The sequence below is a fragment of the Thunnus maccoyii genome, chromosome 18, assembly GCF_910596095.1.
Source record: "Thunnus maccoyii chromosome 18, fThuMac1.1, whole genome shotgun sequence".
Classification (NCBI taxonomy): domain Eukaryota; kingdom Metazoa; phylum Chordata; class Actinopteri; order Scombriformes; family Scombridae; genus Thunnus; species Thunnus maccoyii.
In genome coordinates, this window is record NC_056550.1 from 9,190,098 (window position 1) to 9,203,890 (window position 13,793).

General features: G+C 38.3%; 1 protein-coding gene across 1 annotated transcript in view; it reads left to right on the plus strand.

Annotated features, from left to right (window-relative positions):
• Positions 1-1,353, plus strand: part of LOC121884772 (myocardin-related transcription factor B-like) — a 43,657-nt gene extending 42,304 nt beyond the window's left edge. Inside the window, exons 19-20 of the mRNA XM_042393765.1 lie at positions 205-253; positions 380-1,353. Coding sequence (XP_042249699.1) covers positions 205-253; positions 380-912 — 582 coding nt within the window. The 3' untranslated portion in view covers positions 913-1,353. The remainder of the gene's footprint in view (positions 1-204; positions 254-379) is intronic.
• The last annotated feature ends 12,440 nt before the right edge of the window (positions 1,354-13,793 follow it).

Below are 13,793 nucleotides of genomic sequence, written 5' to 3' on the forward strand. Positions count from 1 at the left end.
TACTGCCCTCGGGGGCCTTTTCTTAGGTTTTGCTACTGTACCTTTTATTAAGCAAAGTTGTGTTGCTTTGTGTTCTGTTTCGGTACATTGTTTTGCATTACACCATGCCATGTTAGATTAGTATTGTGTTGTATTGTGGTGAGTTGTGACTTAACCATGGACTCAGTTGAACTGTGTTGTTCCCACCTGTTTGTCTGTTCTCAGGATACAGAGCATGAAGATGATTTTATTGACATCATTTTGCAGACAGGAGGTAAGATGCAATAACATGAACATGTTTGTTCTGAATTAACATTTTTTAAGGTTTACTCAGCAATTAAGTAACCATTAAGACCATCTGAATTTAAAATTCAGTGTTTTTCTGTGTTTTTCCTCTCAGAAATGTCCACCACTTTCAAACCAGCACCAGACCCTTCTCTGGACCACCTTAGTTCCACGTCTTCTGTCTCTTCCCCTCCTCCCCCCTCCCTGCCCGGCTGTGACACCCCACAGTTCACCCCCCCTGCGCCACCTGAGCTTCAGATTCCAGTCGACACCCCAGAAGAGAAGCAACAGCTCAGTGATTGTACAAGTGGACGTCTGGAGGACTTTCTGGAAAGCACCACTGGAACGCCTCTCCTGGGGGTGGAGCCTGGTGGTCTGTTGACTTTGATTGATGACCTCCACAGCCAAATGCTGTGCACCCCCAGCATCTTGGACCATCCACCATCTCCCATGGATACATTCAACCTATCAGCGGAGGGGGAGCAAGGCCTGGACAGTATGGATTGGTTGGACCTCACTATGGGAGAAGAGAGGGGTGAGGAAACCCCTGCTCTGGCTCCACTGGGCCCTCCAACACCCACTAGTGTCTTTTCCACAGACTTCCTGGACACATATGACCTGCAGACACACTGGGACTCCTGCCTATAGCCTACAGCAGTCAGAAAACAAGTGTCCAATATGAAGCTGCATGCACGAAATCATGTAATTGATTGCTGAGGCTTCAGTATTTGATTAGAGCACTCTCGCTGGTATCTTCACACACACTGGTGTATTGAATCTTCAAGCACTTTGACCTTTATTTATTTTATTTACACACTGCAACATTGATTTTTGTGCACACACTCTTCAGGCAGGCCCTACATCTATTTGTGCTTCTATTCGCACCACATATGAATTAATCACAACTTTCCTTGTCACAGACACCATGTTAAAGTGAAAAAGTATATTGATTCATTTGACCTTTCTGTAATTAGGATGCAAACTCCTTCTTAGCTGCCTTATGTAGTAAAGAAAACCAATATGTTACCATTATAGGAAAAAGGTATGGCTCACCCATAACCAAAGTTAAGGTGAGAGAAAATTTTCTAACATCAGTATTATATATATATATATGTATATATATATATATATATATATATATATATATATATATATATATATATATATATATATATATATATATATATATATATATATATATATGTGTGTATATATATATATGTATATATATATATACACATATATATATATATATATATATATATATATATATATGTATATATATATATGTATACTGTCTCCATGTTTAAATTTAATCTTGATTTTATGCATGTTAAAGTGCTGAAAAGTGCTGAAAGTGTTACTACATATGGTACTTTTTTGGAACTTTTCACTTATTTATATTCTGTCCAGTGATTCTTAAACTTTCAGAGATTACATTTAAAAGATGCAAGTCAAAATGATAAAATACTAAACGTTCTCTGTTAAAATTATGGGATAAGTCAAAAGTTCCAGTGTTGCAGTGTGGTGACATTATAAAATAGATGGTCATCAACATCAGTGATGTACAAAAATCTGGGGTCCATTGCACAAAACCTCCTCAGTATTCAAGCTTTAACTTAAACAAAGGTTTTGGTTTTCCAAAGAGTTGTAAGAAGTATCTCACAACCTTTCTGTAGGTAATAAAAATACTTTGTAGTCTGCAGTACATACTGTTTATCAGGCTGCTGTGGTAACAGAAACACGAATTGTACATGATTGCGTGTTAGAGTTTATTAATTTGATAGATTTGTGGGTAATTCTATACAATAACGAACATGACTAGCACCGCAACTAACTCTTATTTTCATTATCGATTCATCTGTCGATTATTTCTTGATTAATTGATTAGTTGTTTGGTCGATAAAATGTCAGAAAATGGGGGAAAATGTCCCAACCAACTGTCCACAACCCAAAGATATTCAAGGGCGAATTCACAAAGAATGGATTGCAGCTGCTGATTGCACCATGAATTGTGCATCATTTGCAATCTGCCCCATCACAAGGTCCGATGCATAAAAGATTTTGCGCTAATGATATGACGGTGCAAACACGCCCATAAAGTTTTGCAGCTGTTTTTGCAGCTTGTTTTGCATCTGACTGATATAGTGGAGCAATTTCCACTGTTTCAGGCTTTTCTCCACATTTCAGTACACAGTTTGGTCCAAAATGAAAACTGCAGAGTGTGTCTTTAATTAGCAGAGGTGCGCACACACAGAGCTCTCCACAATCACAAACCAACTTTCATGTGTTTTGCTACTTTTACTTCTCTAGTATTTCACATCTAGTAAAATAATTTTCTGACATGTCAAATGTCAGAATACAGCTATTAATGTGACTCAGGCAGGTCTGATATGTGTTATATTAATGTCTGAATCTTACAATAATGTTGTTCAGATACCACTGAATGTGTCGGGTTGTGGCATAAACATCAGTACTGATGTTTGTTGCCCACAACTGGCTGTGTGTCACAGCTGGCTGCAGCATCATACAGCAGCTCTAACAATACAATTTACGCACGTGGCACAGCAGCGGTAACTTCATTAACACTGGATCGGTCAGGATCTGACAGTAATTAATGTTCTGTGTTCTGCTACACATCTACACAGGTCAGCCACTAAACACAGATTTATGAGGTGGAATTGTTTGTAATAAAGAAGTCTTTATGGGTGAATAATAATTATAATAATAATAATAATAATAATAATAATATGTAATAATAATATCAATTCAATATCATTCAGTGCCGCACAAGCTTGATTTGAAGAGAGAGAGATTGAATGAGATTCAGTTACCATCAACTCTCTGAAGACACTAATAATTTCAGTCTAACTGTGTGTGGCTATTAGCGCTGGTCTTTGTGAATTGAACTGTTTTTCCAGTGAGGCTCATTTGCATAGAAAGGGGCCAATTTTGCGTCACATGTATCCATATTATCTAATTTACATACATGCATATAGCAAAAGAGCGCCGAGGCTACTTGCTTGGCAGCACAGTTTGGGGTGCATTTCACCCTTTGTGAATTACACGGTTTCTGTTTGTTTCATTTGCACAGGTTTAGCAATCCTTTTGTGAATTTGCCCCTCAGTGCACTATCATAGAAGACTAAAGAAACCAGAAACTTCTTCAAAGCAAATAAGTACATTATTAAGGGTGTTTCTAAAATGTTTTTTTCTGGTCTATAAAGCGATTTACTATTTACAAGTACTGAGTTGTGAGAAGCTGATTCCTGCAGATAATGATAACAAAATACACTTAAATGGTCCAATTTATTTGGCATGATTTAAAAAAATATTAAATAGGTTTTTTTTTTGCATATTTTTGTGAAATGTTCTTTGAATGTGTCACATGTGAATCCAAGTGTCTTAATTTTTATTCAACATAATACTACTTTATAGTATGTACATTATAAAAATCTATACAAATGTATTCATATTTCATGTCTTTGGTATTAAGCCATCTGAATGTAAAGGTCAGAGAATAATGTTTATGCATTACTGCATCTAACACAGACTACACAGCTTGATGTGAACCCTGTATATACTGTGTGCTCACAAGGCTTCCTGTTTCATGGTACCAACAGGTCTGTGTGGTCATTTGGGATGCTCTCTATTTGCACTTGCACTAATGGATAAATACACACATAACAATTTCTCAACAAATGATTTAGTGGGATGAAATGCCTTCTTCATAAGGATTTTTAAAATAATTTTGATGTTTCTCTCATCGGTGATATTTTTGCTGTCCTGTACTGTATCAGTACTTTTGTCAATGGAGAAAACACATTTTATCTAAGTACTTTCCTACTTTAAAGTGCTTTAATGTGCCAGTTTAGATGCTGAAGATGTCTTAAAAGACATATTTGATTGTATAGTTTTTCCATTTTTGTCTAAGGAACACTCTGGTAATTAAGGTTTCTGCATTACTAATTAAGTTCATGACAAAATGTCTGCATTAAGCTCTTGAGAAAACAGACTTGCTTTTTTACTGCAAACACACATATTCATGCTTTTGTCATCACAAACATACTGTTGTAATCATATTTCTACCTAGTGTGTGATGGGTTTGGAGACTTTTTCTTCATCTTTTAAAAGATGAATAAAAAATATTTTGCAGGTTTTACTGATGATCTCCTAATGTGACGAGGATGCAGTAACCCAAATATTTTGCATTATTGTTCTCTATCTGCATGAATCATTCTGAGGAATAGTGGTTACTTCAGTTTTATTGTTTGTCCAGTACAACATCCTTGATCGTCAGATTTTTACGGTCTGGCTGCTTAATTGATAAAATGTCTATAGTGCACCTAACAGTTACATAGTACACATGCTGAAACTAATGTATTCTTGTAATTCTAATGGTAAAATATTGTTTCAAATGAGTATCTAGTAAATAGTCTGGTATTGTTTGACAAACCTGCTAAATACTGTAATCTCAGCTATTTCAAATAGTTATGATCACATACTCTCATGCGGGTTTTTGTTTAACCTTTTAGGATTTTAAGTGCCTGGCTGGATGTATCAAATACACTTCAACTTTGTCAAACTTGTTTTTGTTTTTTTTGTTTTGTTTTGTTTCTGCTGTATATATACCTGTAGGTGTTGAGCTGCTTCAAGTATTTGAGCCTTTTGCATACTTTAAATGTAAGCATTTCTTTTCTAGAAGAAAAGGGGATTTATTAATAAAAGAAAATATACTGTAATTAAGTCTGGTGTGGTATCATAATTTCTAATTATGTGACATGTATTTATATATAATTATAAAGTGAAAAGACACTTTGGTATCTCTCCTTGCCTTGCTCTCCTCCTCTTTTTCACATTCTTCTGGTCTAGTAGCATCACCTTGAATAATGTAATACCGTGCAAATACACTACCTTTATGTGGGACTTGATCAGCTACTGAACAAATTACTAGTTGTTCGCTGTGTGTGCATGCACATGACACAGAGAGCAAAGTAATTGGCTGAAGAGAAAAACCATGTTTGTACAAATTTACCAACAGACATGAGATAACAAGATATTTTGTTATGTAAATTGTAAATATTGTAAATGGTACAGCACACATTAGTGCTATATTGGGGGATTTCTCCAAGTGGTAACAATATGCTTTTAACTTGATGATATAATAATCACATTGACATTTTGAAACTGTCAGACAATAATGCTAGAGGGTTTGTTTTTAGAAAAACACAACAAAATGATTTGTCTATTAGGTCTTTGTTGGTTTGATGTTCCCAGACATTCTGTGATAAAAGCTAATGACACTGAACCATAAAGCACATACATAATCACATGCTAATGTGCACAGTTGTGTTGGCCTTTACACCCACAAGCGTGCTGCTTGTCTCTGAAGTGTTGCATAAAATTACACACATACAAACAAGCAAGCTCATGCCACTATAAGCCAACATGGGTGCAAGAAAGCTCTCCTTAATGCAACACTGTCTTCATACACATGCTGTCACTACACACACGCACAAGTAAACCTCCCTCAACACAAGCCTGTGCAAACACAAATGCACACATTTGGGTGGTTAAAATGTACTTTGAGCAGGAGGACGACAGAACTGTAGTATTAAAAAAAAAGTGAGTCACAGGAGGGCGGAAAACTAGATAACTACATGGTTACAGCTCTGGGGAGAGGGAGCACGAACACACACACACACAAACACACGAATAAACATGAACATATGAAAAGCAACACACACACACACACACACACACACATCCTTGCCAGACCAGGATATGGGTGGGCATGTGAAGGAGGCGGATGATTGGCTGATAACAACTCTATCTACTAATAGAGGGGAGCATAGGATGCCAGGCAAACATCTATTCCGCAGTGGGCTTCCCAGGCCTCTCACTGAAGCCCATAACAAAGAAGTGTGTGTGAATAAACAGCTCCCAAATCTACATTCTTCCACAACTATGCACAACCACTGATTTAAGATGTTGTTGTATGAATTTTAAAGCCTTAAACAGCTTGATTTTCCTTGGGGAGCAGACCATGTCATTCAGAAGAACTTCAATAACCTGAAGTAATCTTAAACAAGCCTCGAAAATCATTGAGGTTTCCCTAATTTGCAATGATGTTGAGATACAGAGAAATACGCAGAGTTAAACAAATCAAAGAGGACGACAATACTCAATGAAAACAATCGCACACTGAGGTGAAGTAGTTTGAGATTGTCATTTTGAATTGTCCAGGGGTAGTGAGAGTGTCGATCTTGAGGATGTGTTAAAGATGTTTCCATGTGTCTGGTGCATAAAAACGAATTTTCCAAGTTCAGAATAACCTTGTGGGACTTGAAGCATAAGACTGTTAGTAGAGCGAGTTTGGTAGGGTCCTGTGGTCCAGTCCAGCATAGATGTTATATAGGGGAGTGAATGTCCAATAAGGGATTTATGCATGAAAAGATACAAGTGTTTATCACGCCTCAGTGCCACAGAGGACCAACCAACTTTGGCATACAGAATACAATGGTGAGTAGCATAGCAATCTCCGGCAATGAATCTGAGGACAGAATGATGAGTCTAGGGATTTGAGAGTGGAAGCAGCAGCATGTCTGTGGATTATATCACCATAGGACTGATAGAAAGACTGCCTCAACTATACTTTTCCTACAATTCAAAGGGAAGCTGGATCTGTTTCTGTACAAAAACTGAGTTTTTGCCGCAATTCGGTGATAAGATTTTCAGTATGCCGTTTAAATGTAAATGATTCATCAAGCCAAATACCTACATATTTATATCCTGTGACTCTCTCAATATTGTTACCATTCAATGTGGATAGGTGTAGACTGTTAAAATCAATCTCTTGCCCTAGAAAAAAGCACAAACTTTGTTTTGGCTGCATTGAGTACTAATTTAAGGTTGACAAGTGCATCTTGAAGGGCAATAAAAGAAAGTTGCAGGTTCTCAACAGCAAATTGTATGGAGTCAGCAAAACAATACAGAATAGTGTCATCTGCGTAAAGATGGGCACAACAGTCACTTAGAGAAGAGACACTATTATTAATATAAATTGTAAACAAGGCAGGGCCCAGAACTGATCCTTGTGGAGCACCTTTTGTTACTGGTAAAAAATCAGATTGGATATTTCCACCTTTCACACACTGAAATCTTTAAGAAAGGTGATTCTGAAACCTTCTACAAGCAATTAAATCAAACCCAATATTACACGGTCTCTGAATAAACAGAGAATGATCAATTGTATTGAATGCTTTTGAAAAGTGAATAAAAAACAGCACCACAGTGCTTATTTTTGTCCGTACAAGAAACAATATCATTTACAACTAATGTAACAGCAGATTTGGTACTATGCATATGTCTGAAACTGGACTGGTAAGGGCACAAAACAGAATATTTTGAGAGAAATACTTTGAGTTGGTTATTCACCAGTGATTCCAGGTTTTTTGCCAGACAAGGAAGTTTGGATATTGGCCAATAATTATTGAGATTGCTGTTGTCTCCTCCCTTATACAAAGGAATCACATGAGTAGACTTCCAGGTACTGGGAATTATACCAGTTGAAATGGAAAGATTAAATATGTGTGTTATTTGCTCAGTGATAAATGGAGTGGAAAGCTTTAAAAAGAATGGATCGAATTGATTGATGTTAGTGTAACTGAGCAGCTTGTGTTTTTCTACCAGGTCAGAAAAACAAACCACTGGTCCCTCTTCTAGAGATGTTTATGAGAGGCATTCTTTAAAACTCAGAGCCAAAGAAATTGCAACCTTCTGCTCTGCTATGTCTGTTATCCCACTTACTCTAATATGCATATCTTAACCTCTAGCATGAGTCAGAAGTGTAAGCTGCATGCACACACGCACACACATATTCATTCACACATCCCTAATTCCAATGCAAGGGCTGGTCTTAGAGGGAGTTTTGCCATCAGGCAGCCCGAAGTAATTCCGTAGATGCTTTGATGCAACTCAGCGCAGCAGAGGGGGGTCTGCTTGTGATGTGGAAGTATATTTTGCACATATTGCAAACACACACACAGAAACACGTTCATGCACAAATACACACAAAATGTAAACAGGGATTTATTCTTAAACACAGGAGTGCACAAATACACACATATGTACTTACAACCCTTACAAGGGAAAATATTAAGGGTGAGACACATATGGTTCAGGAATCATTACACATTAGAAAACATAAATGTATGTATGTATACCATGTTTGTGTAGCCATGATGTCTGTCTCTACTCATGTCAACTACTACTACTTAATTCTTCCTAAGTTTGGTAGCTGTTATTGAGCTTTTGATCATCATATATCAGCATCATCATCACAGGGAGCTTACCCAGTTGTCATCAGTGATGGAAAGTAACTAAGTGCATTTACCCAAGTACCACACTGTACAGTTTTGATATACTTGTATTTTACTAGAATAAATCCATATTATGCTACTGTGACACCCCTCCCACTGTCTTGGAGGCTGCCTTCTGGATATTGGCTGACAGTGGAGGGTCGTCAGTGTAATATGGTTCACCTGGGCCTGCCAAACTATAAAAGCTGACCCATGTGGTCACTCTTTCTCTCCCTTCCTCTTGCCGACATCCACCCTACATCATCTTCTTTTGGTTTTGCACTTTGTTCTAAACACCTTATTGTTTTGTTTTAGCTTTAGTTTTAATAAACATTTGGTTTAAGCAAACTCTTGTGTGGACTCCTTCCTTGTCACATTCCTGAGCCAGTTTGTGACACTACTTTATACTTAAAAACTACATTTTCCTCTTTGGTGTGGACCAAGCAAACCAAACTCCTAATGTGAAAACAACCTCAGTCACGAAGCAAAAAGCGGAGACTGGGTATGATGCTGCTATAGTTCTTGATCAAATGTGACAGTCCTTTGAAAGCTTGGGTTATTTCAGACCAAACATCATGACACCCCCATGGTGGATGAGGGAGTGAAATTAATTCATTGTTAGCAAGGGGGGTAAAGAATATCTGCCCACTGACGCAGCATCATTTTCAAGCTGGAGGAGACACATATAGAAAGAATGGGACTGTCAAAGACACGGCAGGATAGAGGGAGGAAGGAGAGGACAGGAACAGCAGAGTAGAAACAGTGCAACATGTATTCTTAGTAAGATCCTCAAGGTCAAAGCAGTCTCACCCCAGATGACAGATAATATGCTAAATCTGGACCACTCTAATGGAAACCTGCGGTGATGAAATATTCATACCGACACACACACGCACTGGCAGACTTCATCTCCAGCTGTATGTACAGACAAAAATGCTGACAGTGGCTGTCAGAAACACATGCAGCTGAGTTAAACATGCCTGCAAGTACATGGAGAGACACACATGCCCACATGCCTATTCTTGTATTTATTGTATTATTGGTACAGGTTAAGTATATAAGATATGTGAAGTGACAATTGAGGTCTTGCAGTGATTGTGCCAATTTGCACTGCATGCCATATTCAAGGGTGGTAGCAATGGAAAAACGTCCCGCTGAAAACGTTTTAAGAAACATTTGGGCATACTGTTCTAGCAATGTTATCAAAAAACATTTTTAGCATGTTTTTAGAGAACATTATCCTGGAACCAAAAGAAAACTTCCCGCTGAAAAGGTTGTTAGAACACTACATGTAACATTCTCAGAACATTTTTAGAACAAAAAATTTGTTCTAAAAATGTCGTTGGAGACCAAAACGGAGCTAAAAGGAGAGTAATGGACATAGATTCATGGACAGTGTTGCCAGATACAGTAGAAGTGACAAAAAGTAGCCCAATCCAAGAACTAGAACCCGCCCAATCGTCTTAAAAGTGGCCAAATTTTTTTCGATCCTATTGCCTCTAGACTTCTGTTTTTCAGTATAAGTAGGAAGACTTAATAGAAATCACAACCTTTTTCAATTTTAGATAATGTTACATTTAATATTATAAGTTTTTACTCATATGAACAGGTTTTTTTAATCACAGAACTCTGACTCTGAGAATAATAATTGGAATAACTGAATCAGTCTACTGAACTCCTTGTGCCTTGTGAACTCTGTGAGCTGCCAACTTTAAATAAGTTTCACCAAAATATGGTCCCTTTTTTCTTTGACTCAACCACCACCATGGCCCTTTTAATTTGGTGATATCCATACATCTCGATAACATTTATTGAAAGGAATGTGATGAAATTTAACTTTGAGTCTGGTACATCTTAAATGCAGTTTTTTATGTGTCTAGCATAGTGGAAATTTTCTTTGAAAATATTATTTCACATGGAGCTATAGCTTCAGCAGTCACTATTAATGCATCTAAAGTATATGGCTTATTTTCTGCCAATTAATGTTTTTTCAATACTGTGCACCTCAACTATTGTCTACCATTCTCCCTCTGTATCACGGTGAAACTGACGGAGGAATGTAATGATGCCAGAGAAAAAGCTGACATCAAGTCAATTCAACACACAAAAGGAATGAAGAAAATTAAGCAGTGCGAGATAAGGTGTTAGAGAATTCAGGAGGAGGTGAATGGGGAATGAGGGGGGAGAGGGGAGGGTGTGTAAGGAAAGAGAGGCATACGTGTTGGAGTGTGTATGATGTGCATGTGTGTATAGGAATATTTCAGTTCCACCTGGACCAGTTGGGTGTTTGACGGTGAGAAAATTTGTGAGCAGTAGAGACTGAGAGAGAAAGAAGACAGAGAGAGAGAGGTGAAAAGCAAGAGTGGAGAACAGAAATAGCTGCAGCCCATTATCATCACCTCTACCTGTCTGGCTGTCGCACCTCTAATTACTGCTGCCACATTGCTGCAAATATGACACAATCAGGGAAGTGTGTGTGTGTGTATGTGCATGTCCTTGTGTAGCTGTATTTGTGTACAGTACATATTCATGTAAAGGACGTGTTTTTCCACATTTTCTGTGCCTTTACAAGACTGTTTCTGCACATCTTGTCTCTATATTTCAGTGCCTGTAATTCTTTTTGTGTTTTTGTCACTGTGTGTGTGTGTGTGTATGTGTGTGTGTGTGGAGATTATACCTCTCCTGTTAACCACCTGGAGAGAGGCAGCCTGGTGAGAGAAGCTTAAGGAGAATCTAATCCTTGCCTTAATGTGACAGCAGCATTTTCTGTGAAACTACCATCATTACTAAACTGTTGAGCTTTGGTGTGTGTGCGTGTGTGTGCATGTGTTTAAGCAGACTATAGACACACATGTACCCACACGCCCTTGAAAGCAGACATGTTGCGGGAAGATACAGTAAGTGTGACTTCATGTGTCGTCTTAAGCACACTGTGAGCAGCCGATGTAGGTCAGGCGTATTGCAAACTGAGTCCCTGACTGTTCTCTGACTTATGCTCAAAACCAAATGCTACCAGGGGGATTATACAGAGACAGTGGCAGGCCACCCACCCACACATGCACATACGCACAAACACACACAAATGTGCACACCATCACACGTACATGAATCTAGGTCAGCTGAGTCGTGGAGACAGTACTGACCTTTAATGCACACACAACACACATTACCTGACAAAAACTACAGGTATGGAGAAGGAAACACATGGGAATAAGAAAATAAACATGAGTTTTACCTGGGTTTGTGTCTTTAAAGGAAAACTTTGGTGCATTTTAACTTGGTGCATGTAAACAGCCTGGTGCATGCGGATAACCATGCAGGGTGGGTAGGTTGGCCAGCATGTTGCTCTAAACATAATTAATAATGGCTATTCTAGATGGTTACTTTCTGTGTTTACTTTGAAAAGCTGTAGGAGGCTCAGCAGCTTGCCCCAATATACGTACATGCGTGAGTCCTTGTTTCCTCAAATCTCTATAACGGTGAATGCAAAGTTAGCATGATCCATAGAGTTATAATGGCCACATTTATAGGAAATACATCAGGTTGAAATATACCTGAATATTCCTTTAATGTCTACCTTCAACCTTTTGTAAAATATTCACTGTCATCTGGCAGAACTCTTTATGTCTCCATGTCCTTGCCATCAATCTCTTTCCCTGTCTCTGTGAATAAACTGAGGAGTGTTGAAGAAAATCATTCAAGTCCTGTTCAGAGATTGGTTATAGTGGTGAGTTTATTAAAGCAGGCTGCCACATTGGTGAACTGACAGATACAGAGAGGATCTGAGCTGGTGAGCTGACCAAGAATAATGACAGTGAAGCACTTTTATACAGTAATAACAGCAGTGATCAGACAGTATGTAAATAGGTAGGGATCAAAGGGTAAGAGAAGGCAGTGATCAGACGGTATGCAATTACAAATGGAAACAAAAAGCAGGAAAAGGGGTATTTGCATTTAGACCTGTAGGGGGCAGGAGGGACACAGTTGACAGGATTAAAGGGGCTAAACTAGGAGGGGAGGGGCACTGAGACTCAATCAATTAGCAAGTCTGAAGGGGCCCAAATGTGTACTCTGCATCAAGAGGCAGCATCATATGGCCCCTGACAGCTTCCATACTTTCTCCCTCTGCTCAATAAAACTGCTGAACCCTTGCCAGAGAGGGGAGAGAGGAGAGACGGAGAGACACACACAGAAAGACAGCTCTGCATCCAGGGTTCCCATCTGTTTACGATGATGTGCAGTTTTTCCTGTCAGCGTTTCTGTCAGGTTTCTATGTTTGATCTCATAAGTCTGTCTGTCCATCTGGCTGTGTTTATGTACATATGTCCTTTAGCTGTGGAGTAAGTGCCTTCAGCTATGTCCCTCTCTGTATTGGACAAGACTGGTATGTATTTAGCCAGGGGTGCGAACTGGTGAGGTTCCAAACAGGTGACAACATTTTTCTCACAAGAAAATGAAGATAATAAGCAGTGAATGGCACCCACGCACTTTAGAACTTCACATGTATTTATTTCCATCAACTGCTCACCATATATTATTCAATATGTATGCAAATATGAATTTTTATTTAATTTGAATGTACATTTTATTCATTTTTCAACACAAAAAAGTATTTGGTCTCAGGTGACAAAAAAAAAATTCTCTATCGAGTTAAAACCCGAACTATTTACATATTTATCGTTAATGTCCACAGGTTTGTTTGGGTTTTTTTGGGGGGGGGTTTGCGGTGCCACATTGCACACTAAAATGCTCTCCAAGTGTGTATGGAGTTAGAAACATGTCTTTATGCATCTCAATGAACTTCAGATTACTATCTTTACAGATTATTTCCTGTCTCAAAGGCGCTTTCGTGCTAGATTTATTAATAATCGAGACACAGCATAGACCTCTCCAATCTCTCCAATCAGACATTTTGTGACTCTCATTGGCTCAGCTCTTTACGCACAGTTCAATAACACAGTTTATGATTGGTCAAGAGAGAGTCAATATGTCTGCCATCGATTTCATTTACCAGAAGACCCAAATAGCTGTTTTTACGGTAAATATTAGATGAATAAGGACATATAACAGTGACTTATCGATTTTATTTGTTTTTGGAAGTATCCAAAAATAACACTGTGGTTCCATGGATCGCAAAGCCCATAGAAGGATTATAATTGTAAGCAACAGT